Genomic DNA, 22,856 nt, shown 5'->3' with positions numbered 1-22,856 from the left:
CCTGCCTAACCTCTGATTTACTCTCTGTAACACTGGTATGTTTGATTTTGCTTTAATTTATTAGGAAAGGCTCTCAAATCAGTAATATGGCTTCCTCTAATGGAGGTCATATAGATTTTAATTGAGAATAAGTTTTCCTTAAAATGAATAAACTGTTTTACTGGATTCTCTAGCCAGGATAATTATTTTAGTTACATTTGATAAGATGGCTTAAAATTTCAGAAAAAAAAATATTTTTTTATTAAAGACTCATAGGGTTTTAGCTTAATTTCTCTGAAATACGGTTGGTTTCATCCCTGTTGACTTAATGATAAGGGCTTTGTTGATAAAGACCGAGATGGTGGCCAGACTGCTTGAGGAAACATGAAGAGATTAATGTTTGGGTTCTGAATGGCTTCTCGATTCTCACTTCCTGAGTCAGTGGAGCTTAGCTATGTCACAAGGATGACACACATTGACTGTCTGGAGGGAGCTGCAAGTATTTGCCTTATTATTCTTCTGGCTGGGTGAGTAATTGAGCAATATTGTGTCAGTACAGGAAGAAGTTTCTGACCTGTCATCAGGCTAGGTGATTAGAGGACACACTTGCTTCTCCGAAAAGGGATACATTTAGGAGTTTAAATTGGAAGCTCGGGGTCTCAGAATAGGGAAGAAAAGAAGCATTTGGACCTCCTTTGGACTAGACTTTAGAACAAGGCAAAATGTGATGAAGAATAAACAGTACTCAGTTAGTGTATTGATGAAAAAACAATAAAAGTGGCCTGTGTTTTGTCACCTCTAAAAGCAAAAAGATGGTGATCTGATTATAGTTCAAGTGTCTATTTGTCACCACAGGGAAAAGTGCTGTTTAATTGTTCTTGTTCCTGTTTTGGTTTATACAGTTCTTTTATTGTTGTTGTTCTTTTGTAGATCTATTTACGATTCTTGGACTATGAAATGCAGAATTCAAATGAATGCAAAAGGAATTTTGTGGCTGTCTATGATGGAAGTAGCTCAGTGGAGGATTTAAAAGCTAAATTTTGTAGCACTGTTGCTAATGATGTGATGCTGCGTACAGGTCTTGGGGTAATCCGCATGTGGGCAGATGAAGGCAGTCGAAACAGCCGATTCCAGATGCTCTTCACATCTTTCCAAGAACGTAAGACTCTAAGCACTCTATCTTTCAATATGTCAAATGATATCTCATAAACTGTTAATGACGCTTTCTTCATACAGAGTAAGAACTGAAAGAAGTTCCTTAACAAGCTATTAAAATCACAAGCCAGGTTTTTATTTCATATGTTACACTGTGTGATGATTTGTGAGACAGTGGTTAGACGACAGGACTGGGAAGCAGAAGGTCTGGATATCAGTTCTAACACTCAATTGTTCTATGGCCTCGAGCAAGTCTCTTAACCTCTGTCCACCTCAGTTTCCATTTATTTAAGGTGAGGGTGATCAAACTGAACAGAGGTTTCTGTGAGGCCTAATCACTGACTGTTTACAAAGTGCTTTGAGATATTAAGATGAAGGGCACTGGAGAACTGCAATATGATTATTTTATCACTAGATGATGTGTGTATATTAATAAGCAGGTACATCATTCCTGTTAAGTAAGGGATGATGGTTTAAATTCTTTTATTTAATTTTTTAGTAACCATAGAAGTTATCCAGAAACTTTACATGAAGTTATGGTTTATAAAAGATACAAAAACCTAAATTTGAATAATAATCATTTTTGGCAACCTCTTGTTTAATCTGTAGACTAAAAACAGCAACAACTCCTGCACTCAGAGTAAGAGGAAAATACAGTCAACACTGCCAGCTGCCAAAAATGATTAATTTAAACCAGTTGTGATAAAAGCATATGTTTTTGTTTAATGAAAATAACATGGTTGTTTTTTAGGAAAGGACTATATGTTTATTTATTTATAAACAATGATTATTGTTATATTTAAACATATAATCTTTAGTGCTATGCATCTTGCATCTGATGTACAGTACAGTGAAGTAAGTAATAAGTGTCCTGGGGAGGAAGGGGTAGGTAACACAAATATAGGCAATAGCAATAACTTGTAGGCAGATAGACAGAGTTCCACAAATAAAAAGATTTGGTTTACCAGAATGCCATCAGTGACTAGAATGTGTGCATAATCCCATCAGATATATTCTTCATCTGCATTCTGTATGTATGCTATGATGAAACAATGAGACTGTAGAGGTGCGCTTTTGTAATTCCTTAGTTTGACTCTGATTAAATATTCTTGACGCTCTACTGACCTGCAACTATGTTTGTCACAGTTCTCTCACATTGCAGTTTTAAGGGTAGTTTGTGTTTCTCTTGTCTATAAATCAAGCCCGTGTGTAAAATATAGGGAGAATCCTCTGTTGAGATTATACTGTTTTTTTGCTTTTTTTCCTTGTCTGGAGAAGTCTTGAATATTCAAAGTCTGATTGATTGGAAAAAAGAAAAAAAAATCTTTCTCTGTTACCTTAGAAACCGAGAAATAGGCATTGAGGATTCACTGCCTCTAAAGACCCAAAGAGTAATGCATACGATCATCAACTTATGACCAAGATTTGAGCAAATATATGTTTACAAGGCTTTGAAATTCAAAATTCAATCATATCCATGGAAAACTATTTTTTAAAATGTGTATTCCATGAAACCTGGAAACAGTTCTGTAAACGTTATTCAGCCAAACCCCCTCCACCCCGCCCAAACCAAAACATACCCAACAACAGCTGGTGAATAGCCGCTTTATAATAAACATCATGTGTTAAACCATATTCTGGCAGGACAGATGAAAATTTTTCCATGTCACATTAACTGGTTAATTTCCTCTAAACTGTCACTGACATGTTAAAATCTTAGCACACATTAAAGGCTAAATTCTGCCATCAGAAGCATCTACCACATCAGTTGTCCAGAGATGATTATGGACATAGAAGATTATTGCTCTGTGTCTGAGTTCAAAGTTAAAGCAGATATATGAGGACATGGCTACACTTGCAGATGTAGAGTGCTTTGATTAAGCCAGCCTTTGGAGAGCTCAGTAGGGAAAGTGCTGCAGTCTGTCCACACTGACAGGAACAAGCGCACTGGCATGGCCACATTTGTGACACTTGCAGCAGCATTGGGAGCGGTGCATTATGGGCAGCTATCCCACAGAGCACCTCTTCCCATTCTGGTGCTGTGGTTTGTGGGAAGGGGGCGGCGGGTCCTGGGCATTCTGGGTCCTGTCTCAAAGCCCCGTGATACATTGGTTTGCATCCCAGCAATCCCAGCTTCCATCCACATTTGGCGCCATCTTTCAATGTTTTTTGTACTGCGCGCTCTGTCTTCCCTTTCGGTCTGCGGGAACGGAGCCCGAACTGCTAAGGAGTATGCTGACAAGTCTTGCCAGCACGTCACATTTGGCAGTTGAGTTATTCCTTATGATCCAAAGTGACAGTGAGGGCTCCAACGATAATGTCGACTCGAGTAACGCATATGACACGAGTTTGCTTATGGCATTCACAGACATGCTCACCACCATGGAATGCCACTTTTGGACTCGGAAAACAAGCATTGAGTGGTGGGATCACATCGTCATGCAAGTCTGGGATGACGATCAGTGGCTGCAGAACTTTCGGATGAGAAAAGCCACTTTCACAGGACTGTGTGAGGAGCTCGCTCCCACCCTGCGGCACAAGGACACGAGATTGAGAGCTGCCCTGACGGTGGAGAAGCGGGTGGCTATTGAAGTCTTGAAGCTGGCAAGTCCAGACAGCTACCTATCGGTTGCTAACCAGTTTGGAGTGGGGAAGTCGACCGTTGGAATCATGTTGATGCAACTTTGCAGGGCTATTAATCGCATCCTGCTCAGAAGATCCGTGACTCCGGGTAATGTGCATGACATTGTGGATGGCTTTGCACAAATGTGTTTCCCTAACTGTGGAGGGGCGATAGATGGCACACATATTCCAATTCTGGCACCAGCCCACTTAGCCTCTGAGTACGTTAATCAGAAGGGGTATTTCTCTATGGTTCTCCAGGTGCTTGTGGATCACCTTGGGTCTTTCATTGACAATAACGCAGGCTGGCCCGGAAAGGTGCATGACATATGCATCTTTCGGAACACTGGCCTGTTCAGGAAGCTGCAAGCCGGGACTCTTTTCCCAGACCAGGAGATCACCATAGGGGAAGTCGAAATGCCCTTTGTGATCCTTGGAGACCCCGCTTACCCTTTAATGCCGTGGCTCATGAAACCCTACACAGGGAGCCTTGACAGCAGCAAGGAGCGGTTCAACAACAGGCTGAGGCGGTGCAGAAAGACTGTGGATTGTGCTTTTGTCCGTTTAAAGGGCTGCTGGCATTCTCTGTATGGGAAGCTGGACCTGGCCGATGACAGCATCCCCGCGGTTATATCCGTGTGCTGTACCCTCCATAACATTTGTAAAGGGAAGGGTGAACAATTCACTCAGGCATGGAAATCAGAGGTTCAACACCTGGAGGCTGAATTTGAACAGCCAGAGAACAGGGCTATTAGAGGGGCCCAGCGCTGGGCTACAAGGATTAGGGTTGCCTTAAGGGAGCAATTTAAGGCTGAAAGCCACCAGTAATGTCTGGTGCCCTGCATGGGAGTGAAGTGCAGTGGATCCAATGTTAGTAGGAATCTGTGTTTGCTACGCTGACTTGCAGTGCCTATTTCTTTCCTGGGTTAAGGTATCTTTTACTTTATGCAATAATAAAGAATGTTTTCAAAGCCAAAAAAATCCATTTATTGAAAAGAAACACAACTGCTTGGGAAACAGAAAGGGAAAGGGGGTGGGGTGGGGAATGGTACAATCACAGATTCGTGTATGTCCTGTTATCATACTCAACCTTCCTGTCTGGAGTGCTCCATCTCAGCACCCTCGCTCCCACTTTGCTGCTCCTCCTCCTCCCGCCTTATTGAACTGGGCTCTGAAATGTCCATGGTGGTATTTGTAGTGGAGTTTAGTAAGGGTTTCACATTATTAGTAGTATTTATTTCACATGTGCATAGACAAAATACAATTATGAAAGAGTGGCAAAGTAAATGTTCTTACATATTATGATAGGTGTCACCAAATGGCACTGTTACACAAAGCTTCCAAGTTCCATTTCTTAGAGTGCAATGTTCACGCTTTGGAACACATTCTATGATGGTATTAGTTTTTGTTATGCAAGGCTTTGTGTCGTGACAGTGGTCCTGATGGTTTGCAAGTAGCAGGAGAATTTGCTTTCTGCCTCAGTTTCTCAGTAGAATCCATTCTTTAGGCACAGTATCTCCCTGGGAACTGGGCATTAATTCTAGGTAGAGAAATCTGAAAGAAGGCTTTGCCTGAATGCTGTTTAAGTACCTGTGTTCCAGGACTGGTGTATATGTGTAACTAAAACAAGTTTATGCTTTAGAATATTCCCAAACTCTACATCACTGGTTTCTCCTCCAGTGGGAAGCTGTCCTGCAAGAACCTGGACATTTGCTATTGCTCTGCAGAGGAATGACAATGGTATCACAATTGGACACTAGTGTCGGAAGTAAGGGCAACAGTATCATACAAAGCGAGTCTAAATTGATTGTACCAACAAAACTCAGTGACTGATTCTAATATGACGGAAATAGTAGCAGAGACTCTTAACACATCAGTATTAACTCAGTATTCAGTGAGTAGAATCATCAGCTGTATCAAATATCATTGAGTTTTGTTCATTTAAGCTCTGTCTGTTCAATTCATCTGGCTATGGTTCAATCCCATTTTGTGTTCTTTCAAAATACAACTTCATTTTAAAATGCCCTTTTACCATGCCCCAATAGTACTTAATAATTCCTATATGTGATAGTCAGTGACTGCAGCATACTTTAAATATGAATTTTAAATTATATTTAAAATCCGAATAACAGGAGCATAAGGAAAGGACAACAAAGAAAAAAAAGCTGTTTGTTTTACATTCAGATGAGACTTGAAAAATTATTCTTCCCTGAACTATCCTTATAAATATTATAGGTGTTTCCTTCCCCACTTAGTAACTGTTCACTTCACCTACCTTAACTCTGACAGTGATCTCCAGCCTGATTAATGACAGACATACTATCTACAGAGAGCTATAGCCCCTTCAGTGAGCTTTGCTTCTGAAAAGCCACACCTACGCTTTAACCTAAAAGCAGACTCTCAGAACCTGGATATATGGATAACCCAAAATCCCTCTGTATGCACAACAGACAAGATGCTCATTTTATTACTTCTGGCAGCTATTTATTAGTACTCCATCCCTCTATCCATAACCCTGAGTGCACTGGACATGCTTGCCAATAAGGGAATCTCCTTCATCCAACCCCCATCAGAAAATATCACTCTTTTACCTCCCTTTATCACCATCCTCAGTTTAAAAAAAGATTGCACTGAGCCTTTTAGAAGTCCTATTATGCTTGGCTGTCTTAAAGGAGGCTCTACGATTCTTCCTAGTTTCCTTCTCTAAACCCAAACATATTCTGATTGTGGAATATAGGACCAGATTTACTTGCACAGTGCTACCAGCTAAATCCATCCTTCCAGCCAAATTAGCTGCCCAAAGAGGATTGTCTAGTGTAAAGGCAATCCTCCAATGGGATTGAGACAGTGTAGGGACTCTATTATTTATTATGTTTATTATGTTAGTTCATAACCAACCGTGTGTTAAGCACTGTACATATACATAGTAAGAAAAAGTCTCTGCGATGAAGAACTTAGTGGTAAATAGACAAAACTCATGCTACTCTCACTCCTTCCCGCTAGGATAGTAGGAGAAAGAGGGAATGTTTGGGACACCCTTTGCCACACTGATCCTCAACTGATTTTTAACCCTTTAGGGACATTTTGTTGGCCCTTTAGGGACAATAAATGTTGGTGGGAAAAGGTGCAAAACAGAGACAGACTGAATTAGTCTAAACAAAAAGTCTAAACTACTGATATAATTCAAGGACTATGTTAAGATCCTGCCTGGTACACAAGACAAATGTGGGACTGGAAGTCAATGAACCAAAATTGGTGTGTTAGAAAATAGGCCTAATTGGTGGACAAAAGAAAGGGAAGATGACCTATTCCACCCATAAATCCCTTTTGTGATTCTCCAAAAAGGAGACTTGGAAGAAAAATTGGTGGAAGCTAATGCAACAATTGCTGACTGAAATACGGGGAAAGATTGAGCTTCACGATCATGGCTGCCACTTCTGCGATTTCCTTGGACCCCAAGATACACTGTAAAAATGTTGGACCTTCCTCACCCTAACCCTGAGGGATGTCCTGACCCAAGTGAGTCAGAAAGAGGGGCCCAGATGACACCACTAGGTCTTGCTAAATCGCAAATAGCATCTGGGATGTGAGACTTTGTTGCTCTCCCACCTCCATGTGTCCTTTTCCTTCCTTACCTAATTTCTTCTCTTTCCCATCTTTCTCCTTTTGCCTTCTGTCTAATAAGAGTCTGGTTTAGCCAGCCAAGACTGTATATTTTGAAACATTTCTGAAAGCCTGTAAAGAAAAAGAGGCAGCTAAAAGCAATCCTCGAAATAGCCTGATGCGAGTACAAGTTTTCCAGGCCCTGGAGTGGCTGTTAAGGCTGAGTTCTGTGCCTCCGGCTTTCCAGTAGTAATGTTGAAAATGGGTCAACACCAGAGACAAAAGCTGCATTTACTGTCTTTTCTCTTCCCTTTGTGTTTGTTTTGTCTTCTAGAAACTTGGACTGAACTTTAACAACAGCAAGAATAACAACGTCTCCATCCCATCTCAAATAACTTCATCTCTCCCTCCCGCCCACCCCCAAATAAAGTTATCATCTTTAACACCATCTAAAACAATTAGCAGGGTTTCCTTTTAAAATTTCTCCATAACAGGAGGGATAGGGAATAAGGGATGTTGTTAAGATGAAAATCTTAGTTAATACTTTACATTTCAATGGTTTTAACTGTTTTTCCTTCTTTTTCTGTATCTTTATTGAAGGGTTAAAAGGATTTGTCATGATGTGTTTGCCATGGCACTAAGCAGGCTGAGGTCTTGTATACCAAACCCTGATTCTTGTTTAAAAGTGTTGTACAGAGTCATGTTAACACCTTTGACTCTTTGGGTGCATTTATGCCACCAAAGTTGATACCTGACCTATCATTTAAGAGTGGTAGAATCTTGACCATAATCCACATTATTTAATGTTAATCAAACAGTTACAAATTAAATTAAATTTAAAAAACCCTTAAGTACTGGTGTGTATCTACTGCTAACCCTTAGCAAAATTCCCATTTGCTTAAATTGTAAGCTCTTTGGGGCAGACACAGTATTTCTGTCCTGTATTTGTACGTTATTTAGCACAATGGGGTCCTGGTCCCTGACTGGGGCTCTGAGGGGTACTATAAAACCAATAATAAAATAATATGTAAACTGACCAAATGTGCTTCAGGGTAGCCATAAACAAGACAGAATAGCATTAAGTAAAATATTGTTATTGACAAGTTCCTAATGGCAATGAAGGTGCTGGGTGGGTTGGTTCTTTTTGTTTGTTTTTTGGTACTATGCTGTCATTAATGTTAGGAAAGGAAAGTACACATTATGCCACCTTCATGATTAATAACAAGTGTATTGTAGTGTGTGCTATTTTAACATTTTTAATGGCATAAATGAAGTGGAAGATGTATAGCATTTTTTCTCCAGTGTTTGAAGGACAAATCTTTTCTCACTGTTTCAAGGATGGTGGGAAGAATACCTGAAAGATTTCACTTCTCATGATCTTGTAAAAAGAAAGTCCTTCTTCTTCAGTAAGGAGGAGTGGGGAATAAACAGTCCCAATTGAGCCGTTGGCTAAATGTAAATATCTTGCTCACAGTGCTGTGACTTATTTGACGCTCTGGGGGATTGTGTGAAATGTGAACTCACTTCCCAACACCCTCATTACTATGTGTTGTCGTGGGGGATAGAGTCACTAGCTCAGCTTCTGATGTTTCATCTTCATTGCAGAGATCGCACTGGTGATCAACACCTTGCTTTGAGTACCTGAGTATGGGCATCCCCATTGCAAAACCCTACCCTTATTGGTGTGTCCTCATTATTTTTACATTCATTCTACATACAGTCTCGGGGAATATCCCATGGTTCTTTGTGTTAAGAATCTTTGATTCTTTTCCAGTCAACTATGCATTGCAAGAGAACTAGTTGGTCTACCCTTCAGGAGAATTGTATAAAGGTGCTGGACGACAATCAGCTCTTGAGTGATTTAGCCTGCATCCTCATCACCTAGTGTGTGGGTTCCAGCCTGAGTTTAAACAGAGCACAGATTCTAACCCACACCCCCACAGCTGGCCCAGTATGAAATCACATCCAAACCTGAGTCAGTGGCTTTTCTGTGTGGATGGTTAGGAGGGAGGTTTGGGTAGAAAACAGGTAAGAGTCTGGGTTAACTGTGTAGTGAAGAAATATCCTAGGGGAAGAGATGTGGCAGGGGGAGGATGGGGAAGAGCTGCTCCATTTCTGTTCCTGAAGAGGGCATGCCTCTGAGAATTCACTAACCATTCCATGGTAACTGAGCTCAGCTGGGTTGTGAAGCTCTGGCCTCACCAGTTCAATGACAAGTTGGGATTTGACCTTATACAAATATTTTGACGCTGCTGTATAATAGTGTTTGTTTTTTAGAATAGCCATGTAAGCTTAGAGAAATTTGGTGAAGGTAAATAATAGTATATTTCACTCATATTATACACAGACATCCAATATACTGCATATAAATGTGTGTGTATCATACACTCTTTTGGGGGTTGTAGTCAAGGTTTGGGTTATTCCTGAATCATAGTTGCTTGAACTATATATAAAATGTTTCTTGCTGAGAGGACTGTTTGCTTTACTTTACCTTATCTATAGGTAAAAGCAGCAAATTAGACTTTGAACAAATAAAAAAATACTGCTTTTGTTTGTTTTGTATTATATAAATTGGGCCTATGGAATGACTCTCAATTAGAGCTGTGCAAAAAATTTTGGACAATTGGTTTATTTGCTGAAAAGTGCAGTTTGATGTTGACTAAAATTATTTAAGAATTTGACACAAATTTACTGAATAGTTTTTTGGGGGAAAACATCAGAGTAGATTCACAAGGGGACTTAGGCTCCCTTTACAAAACAGAATGAGGTGGTGCCTGATTTGGAGCAGAGATTAGAAGTTGGGTGTCGAACTTTGCAGATGAGTGCCCCCAAATGGTAGGCTTTCAGGGGAGAGGCCACTTTGTATCTTTTATATATTGGGGTTTTAGTCATTGTCCCTAATATGTGCTGTAAGAAGAAACAGTTTTTTTTTTCTTTCCATGAGGTCACCCATTTACTTCATATTCTGAGCGCTGAATGTGTTTTTAGATCCTCTGGTCTTAGTGCACCATCTTGTGTCCAACATTTTCAATAGCTGAGAGGATGTGAATCAAGCAGAAAGCAAAGATTCTCTGTGTTTGTAACATGGCATACACAGTCATGAAATAGTGCTTCAATGACTGGGCAGCAATTCAAATGGCAGTTGGAAAAAGTATTAGATGGTTTTAAAAACTGCCTTTAACTGGTGCATTAATTTGATATGGACTATTTAAAACTAGAATTTTCTTATGTTTTGAGTTAAAATTGTAAAGATTTAAGGTTATAAAAGAAAAATAGAGCAAGTTAGCTAATATGAAGTATGGGCTGGATGAATGGACTATAAGGTGGATAGAAAGCTAGCTAGATTGTCGGGCTCAACGGGTAGTGATCAATGGCTCCATGTCTAGTTGGCAGCCCGGTATCAAGTGGAGTGCTCCAGGGGTCGGTCCTGGGGCTGGTTTTGTTTAATATCTTCATAAATGATCTGGAGGATGGTGTGGATTGCACCCTCAGCAAGTTTGCAGATGACACTAAACTGGAAGGAGTGGTAGATATGCTGGAGGGTAGGGATAGGATAGAGAGGGACCTAGACAAATTGGAGGATTGGGCCAAAAGAAATCTGATGAGGTTCAACAAGGACAAGTGCAGAGTCCTGCACTTAGGACGGAAGAATCCAATGCACTGCTACAGACTAGGGACCGAATGGCTCGGCAGCAGTTCTGCAGAAAAGGACCTAGGGGCTACAGTGGACGAGAAGTTGGATATGAGTCAAGAGTGTGCCCTTGTTGCCAAGAAGGCCAATGGCATTTTGGGATGTATAAGTAGGGGCATTGCCAGCAGATTGAGGGACGTGATCGTTCCCCTCTATTCAACATTGGTGAGGCCTCATCTGGAGTACTGTGTCCAGTTTTGGGCCCCACACTACAAGAAGGATGTGGAAAAATTGGAAAGAGTCCAGCGGAGGGCAACAAAAATGATTAGGGGACTGGAACACGTGACTTATGAGGAGAGGCTGAAGGAACTGAGATGGTTTAGTGTGAGGAAGAGAAGAATGAGGGGGGATTTGATAGCTGCTTTCAACTACCTGAAAGGGGGTTCCAAAGAGGATGGCTCTAGACTGTTCTCAGTGGTAGCAGATGACAGAACAAGGAGTAATGGTCTCAAGTTGCAGTGGGGGAGATTTAGGTTGGATATTAGGAAAAACTTTTTCACTACGAGGGTGGTGAAATACTGGAATGCATTACTTAGGGAGGTGGTGGAATCTCCTTCCTTAGAAGTTTTTAAGGTCAGGCTTGACAAAGCCCTGTCTGGGATGATTTAGTCAGGGATCGGTCCCGCTTTGAGCAGGGGGTTGGACTAGATGACCTCCTGAGGTCCTTTCCAACCCTGATATTCTATGATTCTATGATGGGTTGTGTTATAGTTTGGTCATTGTGCTGAATGAGTGTACATTACGAACTTCTAGTTCAGTCTCCTTCTGGGATCTTTATCTAAATCTGCTCTGAGATGCAGGGGAAAAATGAGTGTGGGTATGCCAGTCTAGTTCCCAAATGAAACTCTTGAATAGTAATGAAATTACACCTAACTTGGATGTCTGCTGAGAGAGGCTCCAGTCTGGAATAGCAAGCGTTTTGCAGGAGCATTTGCAGAGGTGTGTGGAGAAGTGTGTGCTATGTTTTCTCATATTGCACTTAGCTGTAGCCAGTGATATAAAAAGCTACTTTTTGTGAGCAATAAAACTTACCCCTAAATTTAAAATTTCCCCTAACATTAGTGACACACCCTGAACTCTGATCATTTTCATGATCAATTTCTGAAACATTTAGGTATCCCACCAAACCCTATAATCAACCATCCCACTCTACCTGATGCCATCTTCATTCTGTCTTCTTTGACATCTTCTTCAGGGGACGCTAATGACCAGCTAAATCTCTTCGCTAGTCCACTAGTCATCCCTAGTCCACTCTGTTACTTTCTGGAGTGACTGAGATGCCCACATTCTGGAGTAGTGAGCATCAGAAACTCCTCTGTTGTGTCTCTTTAAAATGCAGAAGTTGCTCTGGAGCAACTTCCCCTGTGATCTGGGGCACTGATACACCCTCAGTGTTGCTAGATCCCATCCTTTGCTCCCACAAGAACCACTAATCAAAAAATCCCAAAGGTTAATTTACTGTTTTATCCCTTCCCAAAGGTTCAGGGGAGCAGAGGAGGAGCAAACTAATTTAAACATCTAAAACATGGTGTATATTCTTATTTTTTAGATTTATGAGTTTGTTACATTTGGGTTTCTGATTGCTGTTACTATGTTCATCTTCACCCAGACTGGCTCTGAAGCTGTCCTGCTTCTCTATACATTTAGCCCCATGACCTATCCTCCACCTGCTTCCTCCTTCCTCCAGAGTTCCATCACTCAGCTTTTCTTTCTTTTATTCTCAACCTCTTACTCCTTTCTCTTTTCTTTTGTTTGTTCTTGTCTCCTCTGCCTTTAAGAAACCCTTGCTCAGTTCCTCCTCCATTTCACTTTTAAGCTTCTTAACATATCGGTTCTTGATACACCAAAGTCCCACCTTCACCTTGAAAGCCTCTAACCTGTTCATCACCCTTGCTGCTTTTCTGAAACTGCCCTCAGTAGGGCCATCACTAATTATGTCCGTTCTGTCCAGTTTAAAGGTCTCTTCTACATGCTCCTCCTTCTAGATCTCTCTGTTACCTTCAACACCATGAACTAACCCCTGTCATGAAACTCTGTCCTACTCCTGCTTTAGTGGTTCTTCATTTCTTCTATCCTCACTTCAGTTGACATCCCTCAGGATTCTGTCCATGATCTATTCCTTTTTCCCTTTTTCCCTGGGTGATCTCATCCACTTCCATATCTCCTAAGTGTCCCTTTGAGTGTCCCACTATGTCAACCTTACATATATTAAAAAGTGAATTTTTCTTTCCTCTAAAACTGTCTTCTACCACCTTTCTCAAAATTGAGAATTCCTCTACCCTCCCTGTCACGAAAGTTTCTAATGTTGATGTCCTCTAATCCCTCACTATTCTTCCCCCCACATGTCCAGGCTCTGCTGCTTTTTCTAAAATCTGCTGCCACTTCTCTAAACCACACTGTCTTCCTTACCTTCCTCTTTCTCATTGCTGAGAACACTGAGGCTTGTCTTGCCTATCCCTTGACAACTGTAACCTATTCATTTCTAGCCTTCATGTTTCTCACCTCTTTTCACCACCACTTCTACCTAGCTTTTTTTCTGTTGTACCCCATGCTCTCCTCTCACCCCTTAATGCTGCTTTTATCTTCTACTGGTAGTCTTTATCTTCCCCCCGCCCCCCATCCACCTCCCCCACATTCTCACATTTGGATCTGCCTCTCTTTCTGTGCATTGTGACATACTGTTCCGTCAAACTGCTCCTCAAATTTCCCTTATGGGGGTTGATTTTCCATCATTAGTCTCCTCTCTGGTGCTTAGGACCACAACAGCTAGGATTTACTAAGGCCAGAACAAAGACATAGGCATCTAAGTGTCTCTACACCCTCAGGGACAGAATGCTGCTTCAGACCTTTCTCTCCATGCTCTGAGACTAGTTTCTCTGTTCCTTTCTCACCATAGGTTTTGATTATTCTAATTTGTTGTTTCAAACTTCTTACTGTCTCTCCTTTCCCTTTCTGTTTTCTTCTCTCCCCATCTATTCTTTTTTTGGTCCCATTTCCCAGTGTTCTACTTCCTCCTTGCTATATATCCACACACCTCAGCATGACTGGCTGCTCAGACTTCTCTTGTGTGAATTTTTTTCCCTTGGAGCACAAGCTCTTAGAAGCAGAGATTGTCTTTGTATATATACAGTGTACAGCTCACAGTACAACAGGGTGCCTTATTCTGATTGGGATCTCTGGCTGATGCTATAATGTACAAGTGCAGTAATATCTCATATGGAGGCAACTGTTTGACATAACATGGAGTCTCCACCAGCCCTCACTGCCAAGTGGCTCCACACAACGGTTAGCAGCAGAGAGAGAGAGAGAGACTGCGGAGGTAGCACATATCTGCTGCTAGGTGTGCATCCCTACCAGCAGGTATGTGCTACTGTAACACAGTCTCTCCTCTTGCTGCTCTCAAGCCTACGATCAGCTATTGTGATGTTTCTGTCTAATTTAGAAGATCAACCTTCTTGTAACAAACTTAAAACTCAGCTTGGGGCCATGGCAAGGTTGGGGAAGTTTTCCGCAGCCTTTTGAGCAAACTGAGCTGAGATTTTAGCAAAGCTGCTCCTGTCTGTTGGTTTTCTGTGGAAGCCAGGTAAAATCCAGCCATTTCAGCTTAGCTGAACTTTGGTTTTGAAATGTGGTGTTTAAATTCCAAACTCAAATGGTCGTTGGGGTGGAACCGTCAAAGAGTCAAACAGAAGAATAGATCCTCCAACCTCTGGAGACCCTGTAAGCCAAATAGGCCAAGTTTTCACCCAGCTGTACTTTGACATGTATTATACATTTAACTCTACCAATTTATAGGGTTGGCTTTTTTTAAAGAGCAATACAATGATGAAAACAAGGAAGGGAAAGTCTGAGGGTAAACATGAAGGACCTTTTAAAAACATTAAGGTGCTATCACAGAAATACATATTAGTGATCAGACAGATAAATATTTATTCTTTTTTAAAAGGCATATTATTTAGCTGATGGAGCATACCTGCTCTGTTGGAGTCATTACAATCTGCTTGGCTAATTAAGTGACTTTTGGTGTATGTGCTAAAATTGAAAATACACATTATAGCTATTATGTTCTATTGGGTGACTGTATTTTTTGGGAAATGTACAAGTTTTGATAACATTTATTATTTGCTTAACAGACTGTAACAGCTCTGAAGAAGCCGTGACAGTCAATTATGGAAATCTGCATTTAGGCACTTTTTAAATAGTGGATTTCTTTTTGTGTGATATAGGAAGCCATGAAGTTCCACAGTATAAATCCTTTGTACTGTTCTGAGTTTGTAAATCTGCAACTGCTCTAAAATACGTCTGTCTGAATGCCAAGCATGTGTGTGACCATAAGTCCTACTTAAAAAAAAAAAAATAGGACACATGCTGTCACGAGAACAGCAGTTGACTTCTAAAGTCATTATTGTGCCCATCACAATCCTTTCAGATTAACCAACGTGATTAGATCATTTAACAACTTTCAGGTTTTTTAAGCAAATGATTTCGGTGTTATGTAAGCACAAACATTTGCTGAAACCAGTGTGTTTATATTGGTTTTACTCTGATATAACTAAACAGTTGCCATTAAAAAATGCTCAATAGTTCTTTGAATTTCTTCTTTTTAATAAAAGGAGTGTTACTGAAATGACACTTAATATATGTAGCATTAAACATTTTTTAATGTTACCATTTTAAAGCATTTTGAAGGAGAATTCTTACCAGCCTAATACCCGAGGACTTTCAGCAGTTGAACAACATAGTTCATTGATAAGCATGTACAATTTCTATTGATGGCATTGATTTTGCATGTGCAGACTGATAGTATATGGCCTTCAGATCAAATTTTATCCTGAGGCTTTAGTAGTAGTATTGACTTGATTTCACCAGCCTATGCACCTTTGGGGAACTATGCACTACTCCTGGCTCATAGAGCTTTATAATCTTTGTACATGTGTTATCAGAAGGGTGAATTTGCATTGTAGTTCTCCTTTCTTATCATTCAGGGTATTTTATCTCCTGTGGAATGTCTATTTTCAGATGCTTGTAATATGTGTCAAATAAGTACATAGGTAGATCAATCTCTTAATTCATTGACACCAGTATTGTATCTAGAACTGAGTTTCTACACATTCTAAACGGAAATATTTATTAGAATAAAAAAAAAATTGGGCAATAGTCCGATCCATGTTAAACATGAGAGAAATCCTGTGCCCCAGATTAGTAGGCTGTGTGTGACTTGAAAGCTGAGTGGTGCGACTAGTATAATAAAGAATTACTGCTTCTGAGGATCCTCTGTCATATAGCTAATTGCTGTTTAACATTACAGCATGGGGGAGGGGTAGCTCAGTGGTTTGAGGATTGGCCTGCTAAACCCAGGGTTGTGAGTTCAATCCTTGAGGGGGCTATTTAGGGATCTGGGGAAAAAATTGGGGTTTGGTCCTGCTTTGAGCGGGGAGTTGAAGTAGATGATCTCCTGAGGTCCCTTCCAACCCTGATGTTCTATGATCATTCCTAGGTGTTCTTAATATTGAAAGGTCAGTGATTTACTGCTTAATATTGGTTTTCCTTCTTTTTGTTTTTAGCCCCCTGTGAAGCCAACTCGTTTTTTTGCCATAGTAATATGTGTATTAATAATACATTGGTCTGCAATGGACTCCAGAACTGTGTGTATCCTTGGGATGAGAACCACTGTAAAGGTAATTTATAGGTATATAGAACTGGAATTGTCAAGATAGTTAACTATGTAGGGAACAGCATGATTATTCTCAGTGACTTATTAACCTATGTGCCAGACCTACGGGTTAAGGCTTCAAGCAAGAGCAAATAAGGGGCAATATACAGCAGCCAACTGAGAGGAAGAAGAGGGATGGAAACACTGGTGAACTTGCCTAAAATGTTGCCATTTTGCTTTGCTTTTGACTTGGTTGTATAGGTTATGACCCATTGGCTGGCTCTCTGATTTCTTGGGCTCTGTGTCCCATGCTTTCTTGCATGTATATGTGAGGTTTAGTCTGTTACTCAACTTTGGAGTCCATGTCATAGATACCTTTACAGTAGTGGGGCAGGAGGTGGGGCATAAACATTATTTGCTCTTTTATGAAGTGGGCGAGGAGGAGAAAGAAAGCTTTCGGCTATCACTAGCTACTTTGACATCAATGTGGATGGCTGGGGAAGTAAGGGAAAAGCATCCCTTATCATGTTTGAAATCAGTTTTTCCAGTTGTGATGCCTGTTGCTAGCAACAGCAGCACTGAAACCCCAGGCGCAGCAGGAGTAATTCTGTATCAAGCAGCCAAATCCATGTATAATCTCCCAGTCAAGTTGAAATGTAAAGAATAGATACAGGAAAGCAGGCATGACGTCTGTGTCATGGAGACAGACTGGCACTCTTGATCAGGTGGTGGCACTGGTTTCCAAGTGGCCTATGTCAGATTCCCTTTACTTTTGAAAAATTCAGCATTTGTTTTCTTCAGATGATTTAACTAACTCTCCTTTGAGGCTGTGGACACCATTTGCTTATTCTGCCACTGCAGATTTGATCCTGCAAACATGAGATAAGCCAAATTTAGGAACCAATCAAGGGGAAAAATGAGGGTGGCTTAACAGTCAGCTTATAAGTCCACTGAAGTCTGTAAAATCCTCTGACAAGCAGGGAAAGAAAATAAAATGTAAATGAACTCATACCGGCAACAAACACAACGAAGCACTTAAAATGAGTAATATGCCTTGCAGAAGCTAGGATTACAGTTGGGGGAAAGCTATATCGCTTTTCTTTTTTCTTCATAAATTAAAAAAAAAGGAGGGGGACCCACTCCTTCCTTTAATTTCTAGAATGAATCTCATCTACCCTCGTTTAAGTGCCATGCTGAAGCTGTACCATTACCTCTAAGGCATATTTTTTATTTATTTCCCATTATATTTCTTACTAGAGAAGTAGATTTGCTGGCTCCAGCAAACAAATAGGCTGATTGCAGTGCTGCTGCTTTTTGAATCTGGTACTGCTGCCAGGTCTTCATCAGTTGGTTGGAGGACCCGGGAACCAACCTCCAGTAGCAGCCCAATGGGGAGTGAAGCATCACTTTAAATACCATGAAGGCCACAAGAAAAGGTGCCTGCAGGCCAAGCAGTGGGTGTCACTGATTCGTTGTGAATGCCTTTGATTTTGAAGTAACACCAATCTGTTATGCATTAGACTGACAGTAGAAATGAGGCTGAATTAAAAGTTAAACATTATTCACAATTTCCCATTGAAAGTCATGTACCTAAAGTTTCTGTTATTGAGAGGTGCTGAACTCTTTCAGCTCCCATTGAGTGCCACCATCAGCCCACCCAGGCACCTGTAAATTAGGAAGCAAACCACAGAGAACTACACAGAAGGGGGAGATGACATTAAATTCTCTTTCTGAGAGTTCACTGAACCTTTTTAATGCTGGGACAGATATTTTAGCAGGCAGGGAGAATTTCTCTTTCTTCCCTGTATTAACAATGGGCGAGATTGGCACTTGGCAGCCCACAGAAAGGTATGGGTAGTATGTAGGATCAACCTTTGAGTTGAAGCCAGTGGTGTTCTGAAGGATCATATTCATTAACATGGTTCTAGGAAATAAAATAAATAAAGGCTGATAGAGGATTTTTCCTGGAAACCTTATTTTGAATAGCTCCTCCATTTTCTTCTGATTCAGCTCAATCTTTGAATACCATCAGCTCAGCTCATCAATATTAGGAGTTCAGATGAGTTCCAAATGCAAAGAAATATTTATTTTTAAAACCGCATAAACTAGTCCTGCTTTCATTGATCTCCTTTCCCAATCTCCTATATCTAGTGAGGAGAGATGGAAGTAAAACAGAAGTGTTGTGTAGCAGACTCGTGATTTGTTTTGCAATACAATGGGGATTTGGGGATGAAACTATAGACAGTGTTTAAAAACTAAACTAGCCTTTCATATCTTTGAGTTGGATTACATTCTGATTATCACGTGGCAAATGGGAAAGGTTGTGGTATTGCTATATGATTGCTCTATCTTTGATTAATACCATTTTTTATTTGTTTTTACAAAATTGCTTCTGTAAACTCAAACACAGAATAGAAACAATGTTATGCTAAGCATCAAAACAGTCATGGCTGCATTTATTTTTTAATCGGATATTAATGCTGTGCTTTTCTTCTTTACACAGAAAAAAGAAAGGCTAACATTTTGGACCAACTTACCAATACCAGTGGGACTGTAATTGGGGTGACCTCTTGCATTGTGATCATCCTACTTATTATCTCTGTTATAGTACAGATCAAACAACCTCGTAAAAAATTTGTCCAAAGGAAAACAGACTTTGATCAAACAGTATTCCAGGAGGTGTTTGAGCCTCCTCACTATGAGTTATGTACTCTTAGAGGGACAGGGGCTGCAGCTGACCTTGCGGATGTTGCAGATGACTTTGAAAATTATCATAAACTGCGGAGATCATCTTCAAAATGCATTCATGACCATCACTGTGGATCACAACTGTCTAGCACTAAGGGCAGCCGTAGTAACCTCAGCACAAGAGATGCTTCTATCTTGACAGAAATACAACCCCAGCCTGTAAAGCCCCTCATCCAGCCCATGAACAGGAGAAATATTCTTGTCATGAAGCATAGCTACTCACAAGATGCTGCAGATGCGTGTGAGATAGATGAAATTGAAGAGGTACCAACTACAAGTCACAGGCTGTCAAGACATGATAAAGCTGTCCAGCGGTCAGTATCAATAGATTTTTGATGAAGACTATTGCATAAGGACTTGATTGCCCCTAAAATATTCTTGTTTTCCTCATTTTTTATACATTTCTTTTTATTTGTAGGTTAGGCCATAATATTTTCTTCTGTCTTTCTCTCTCTCCTCTCTCTATCTCCACCTTCTCCCTTCCTGAAGCCCCTCACCCCTGTTCATTCATTTATTCTTTCATTCTTTCACACTCACACACACCCCTCAACTAAGAGTGGACACAATTTTTACTAATCCAAAGAAGTTTTTGATCAAATCTAGTTTTTTGAAAGAGCTACATGCATGTGGTTTCCTTATAGCTAAGAGGTGGCCTTGAGTATTGTCCCATAATCCATGAAAACAATAAAGTACAAATTAGTAAAAAGGGGGAGTATTGACCTATTTTGGTGCATGACAGATCAATGCAAAACACACTTCAGAGATAAGGAAACCCCCTTTCTTATGAAACGCTGTTTTCTGCAAATTGAATGACCATATTTTCAAAATATTACAATATTTTTTCTGTTATTAACCATGAGATCACTGCTTGTCATTAATCTCTCTCTCTCTCTCTCTCTCTCTCTCTCCCTTTTAAAATGAGGCATTTCAGTACTTATAGAATATTCTTATATATTTACATATAAAAATGTTGTTGAGAAGAGACTTTCTAATCCATGAAAAAAAGTGAAGTCTGGCATTTTTTAAATACAAAAGCTATTTTTACTGTGTATTGCATCTTGAATGCCTGTAAATAAGAATGATTAAAAGTTTACAAGTAAAAAAAAGGAAAACAGAGACACCTATGAATGACTTATTTGGAAAAGAGCACTCAGAAACTTTTTATATGTATTTGTGTTTTGCCTTGCATATATTATTGTTGTGCTTTTGTGTTTTATATTCCCTACATAGTTGGTTGGTTGGTTTGTGTGTGTGTGTGTGTGTGTTTGTGCACACATTTAAGCTAGCTAGTCTCTGAAAAACTCATCAGTTTTTTTTTAATCTAGCTGCATGCCAGTGTAAATGGCTCGATGCTATTGGTACAAATTGATCAAATTAGCAAGATATATACTTTTTATTAAGTGTGTGTATGCATATATTTCTTTTCTTCTATGCAAATATTATTATGTTGAATGAAATAGCCATAACATTCCAGGTTCTGCCTCATTGGGTCTCTAAGCAAACATGAGTCTGAGTACAACACAACTAGGGTCTAAAAGGCAAATTCAAGGTAAGTAAACATACATGAATGCCACATGCACCATCTGTTGCATTTCATTATATGTTGTTTTATTTGACAAAGTTTGATAGTTTTCAAGATATATGCTAGCTAGCTAAAGTCTCTGTATATAGAGTCAGTTTTGAATATCTATATATAGAGAGAATTTAAAATTGCAGATGACTTCTTTAACAATATAAACTAAACATTAAATCTATTAAAATCCTTATACTTGATAGCTTTGTAACATCCCACTGCTAAATGTGATCTGCATTTTAACACATTATAAAGACAGATGCTTTGCATGGATGTGGTGTTTCATGTTTCATTTATGAAAATTACGTTTTAAAAGTCCTATCATGTGATACAGCATGTAAAACCTGGCAGCCTAACTTATTTTAGTTATGAAGATATGAAGCAACCTGTTGTCAATTCATTTGAATCATTCAAGTTTTGGGAGTTAGTAGTGTCATTTTAATATTTACCATTTACAAATCATTTTACTTGTCATTTAGTAGGCAGTTCATTTGAAATTAATTTATTACCACCACCATTTATCTGAATAAATATAATCTCAACTTTCATAAAGAATTTACAGCTAGATCATAGGCTATACACATATGTTATATATATACAATTGTTAATCAGATGTTTATATCTATTTTGTAGGGAGAAAGTGTAAATGCTTTAATGTTTTTTATGTAGATAAATATATTTGTCTACCTATATTTTTCCTTTATAGGGAGAAAATATTTTAACAGTGTTTTGTTTTCAGAGAAGAACTATTTATGCAAACATGGGGACTATGAAAAGAAAAATCTAGAGTGAATTATTTCAACTGTCTGGAAAAAAAGGGGATATATTTCTAAATTTCATTCCACTGCCTCTATCCAAACCTAAGAGTTACAGACGTTTTTTACTTCCTCAGCAAGATATTCCCATTGCACAATAACATGTTTCTTTTGTAATTTGGTTGCTGGCCACAAAGTGCTCCTTAGTTTTTCAATACATTTTGAGATTTACTGGAAACTTGAAGAAGAAATTAGTTCCTGGCTGAAACTATCCTAGCTTTATTTTTTATGTTAGTATTATTTCAGTTGATACATTTTATGTCTTTATCAGCTTGTCTATTGTGTGATATGTGAAAGAAGATGATTTTACATTGAACTTTTGTTATATGTACATTGTTTTCATTATATAGACTGCTTGAGAATAGTGCGCTCCTGAGTGGTTTTGAACATGCTTCAATGAAATGTGAAACTATGGACCATGGAAACACCAGCTAGAGGTTTTATGGACTCTCTGACCACCTTTTCTCATATCATGATAAAGTTCAGCAAACTATATTGAGTAAAATTACTAGATGGCAATAAGACTCTAATTATTATCATAATTGGTCATTTTTCTTTTTGTTTTTTTCCTCTTTTTAAATTAAAGTTACGAAGTAAGATACCCAATTTCAGGAACAATTTATTGAAATCAGGTATTTAGCCATTCATAATCACTTCAATAGAAATGTTTGTTGGATATGCATCTAGCAAAATGACTGAATTTGACCACTGAGAAAATAATCTGCATGTATGTTACTGAATATTTGAGTTGGCAAAAATCCCTTTTATTAGATACATTGTAAAAAGCATGCATTCACAATTACTGTTGTTACTGTTCCATTTCTTTGTGTCATATGCTTGCTACTTGTAACTTTTTATATAAAGATACATAAAACAATGTATAATAATTTCTTACCTTGAGTTTTAAGATAATGTTTTCATTCACTGAAGCAAAACAACCTTACACAGAAATTTACCAAACCTGTTTCTACAAGGTTATACTCAATATTCAGCTTTCATGAACTAAAAATCAAACCA

General features: G+C 39.3%; 1 protein-coding gene across 4 annotated transcripts in view; it reads left to right on the top strand.

Moving 5' to 3' along the window:
• Positions 1-22,569, top strand: part of NETO1 (neuropilin and tolloid like 1) — an 85,559-nt gene extending 62,990 nt beyond the window's left edge. For 2 of the 4 annotated variants that reach the window (XM_084621041.1, XM_084621039.1), the window contains exons 7-11: positions 910-1,138; positions 16,615-16,728; positions 19,207-19,765; positions 20,926-21,000; positions 22,190-22,569. In XM_084621041.1, coding sequence (XP_084477167.1) covers positions 910-1,138; positions 16,615-16,728; positions 19,207-19,765; positions 20,926-20,986 — 963 coding nt within the window. In that variant the 3' untranslated portion in view covers positions 20,987-21,000; positions 22,190-22,569. Of the gene's footprint in view, positions 1-909; positions 1,139-16,614; positions 16,729-19,206; positions 19,766-20,925; positions 21,001-21,730; positions 22,039-22,189 lie in introns of those variants that run through there. The other 2 variants (XM_084621040.1, XM_084621042.1) reach the window with 2 other exon arrangements.
• The last annotated feature ends 287 nt before the right edge of the window (positions 22,570-22,856 follow it).

Source organism: Lepidochelys olivacea, assembly GCF_965140295.1.
Source record: "Lepidochelys olivacea isolate rLepOli2 genome assembly, chromosome: 2".
NCBI lineage: Eukaryota > Metazoa > Chordata > Testudines > Cheloniidae > Lepidochelys > Lepidochelys olivacea.
The sequence above is the reverse complement of the archived record's forward strand: the minus strand, read 5'-3'. Positions and strand labels throughout refer to the sequence as shown.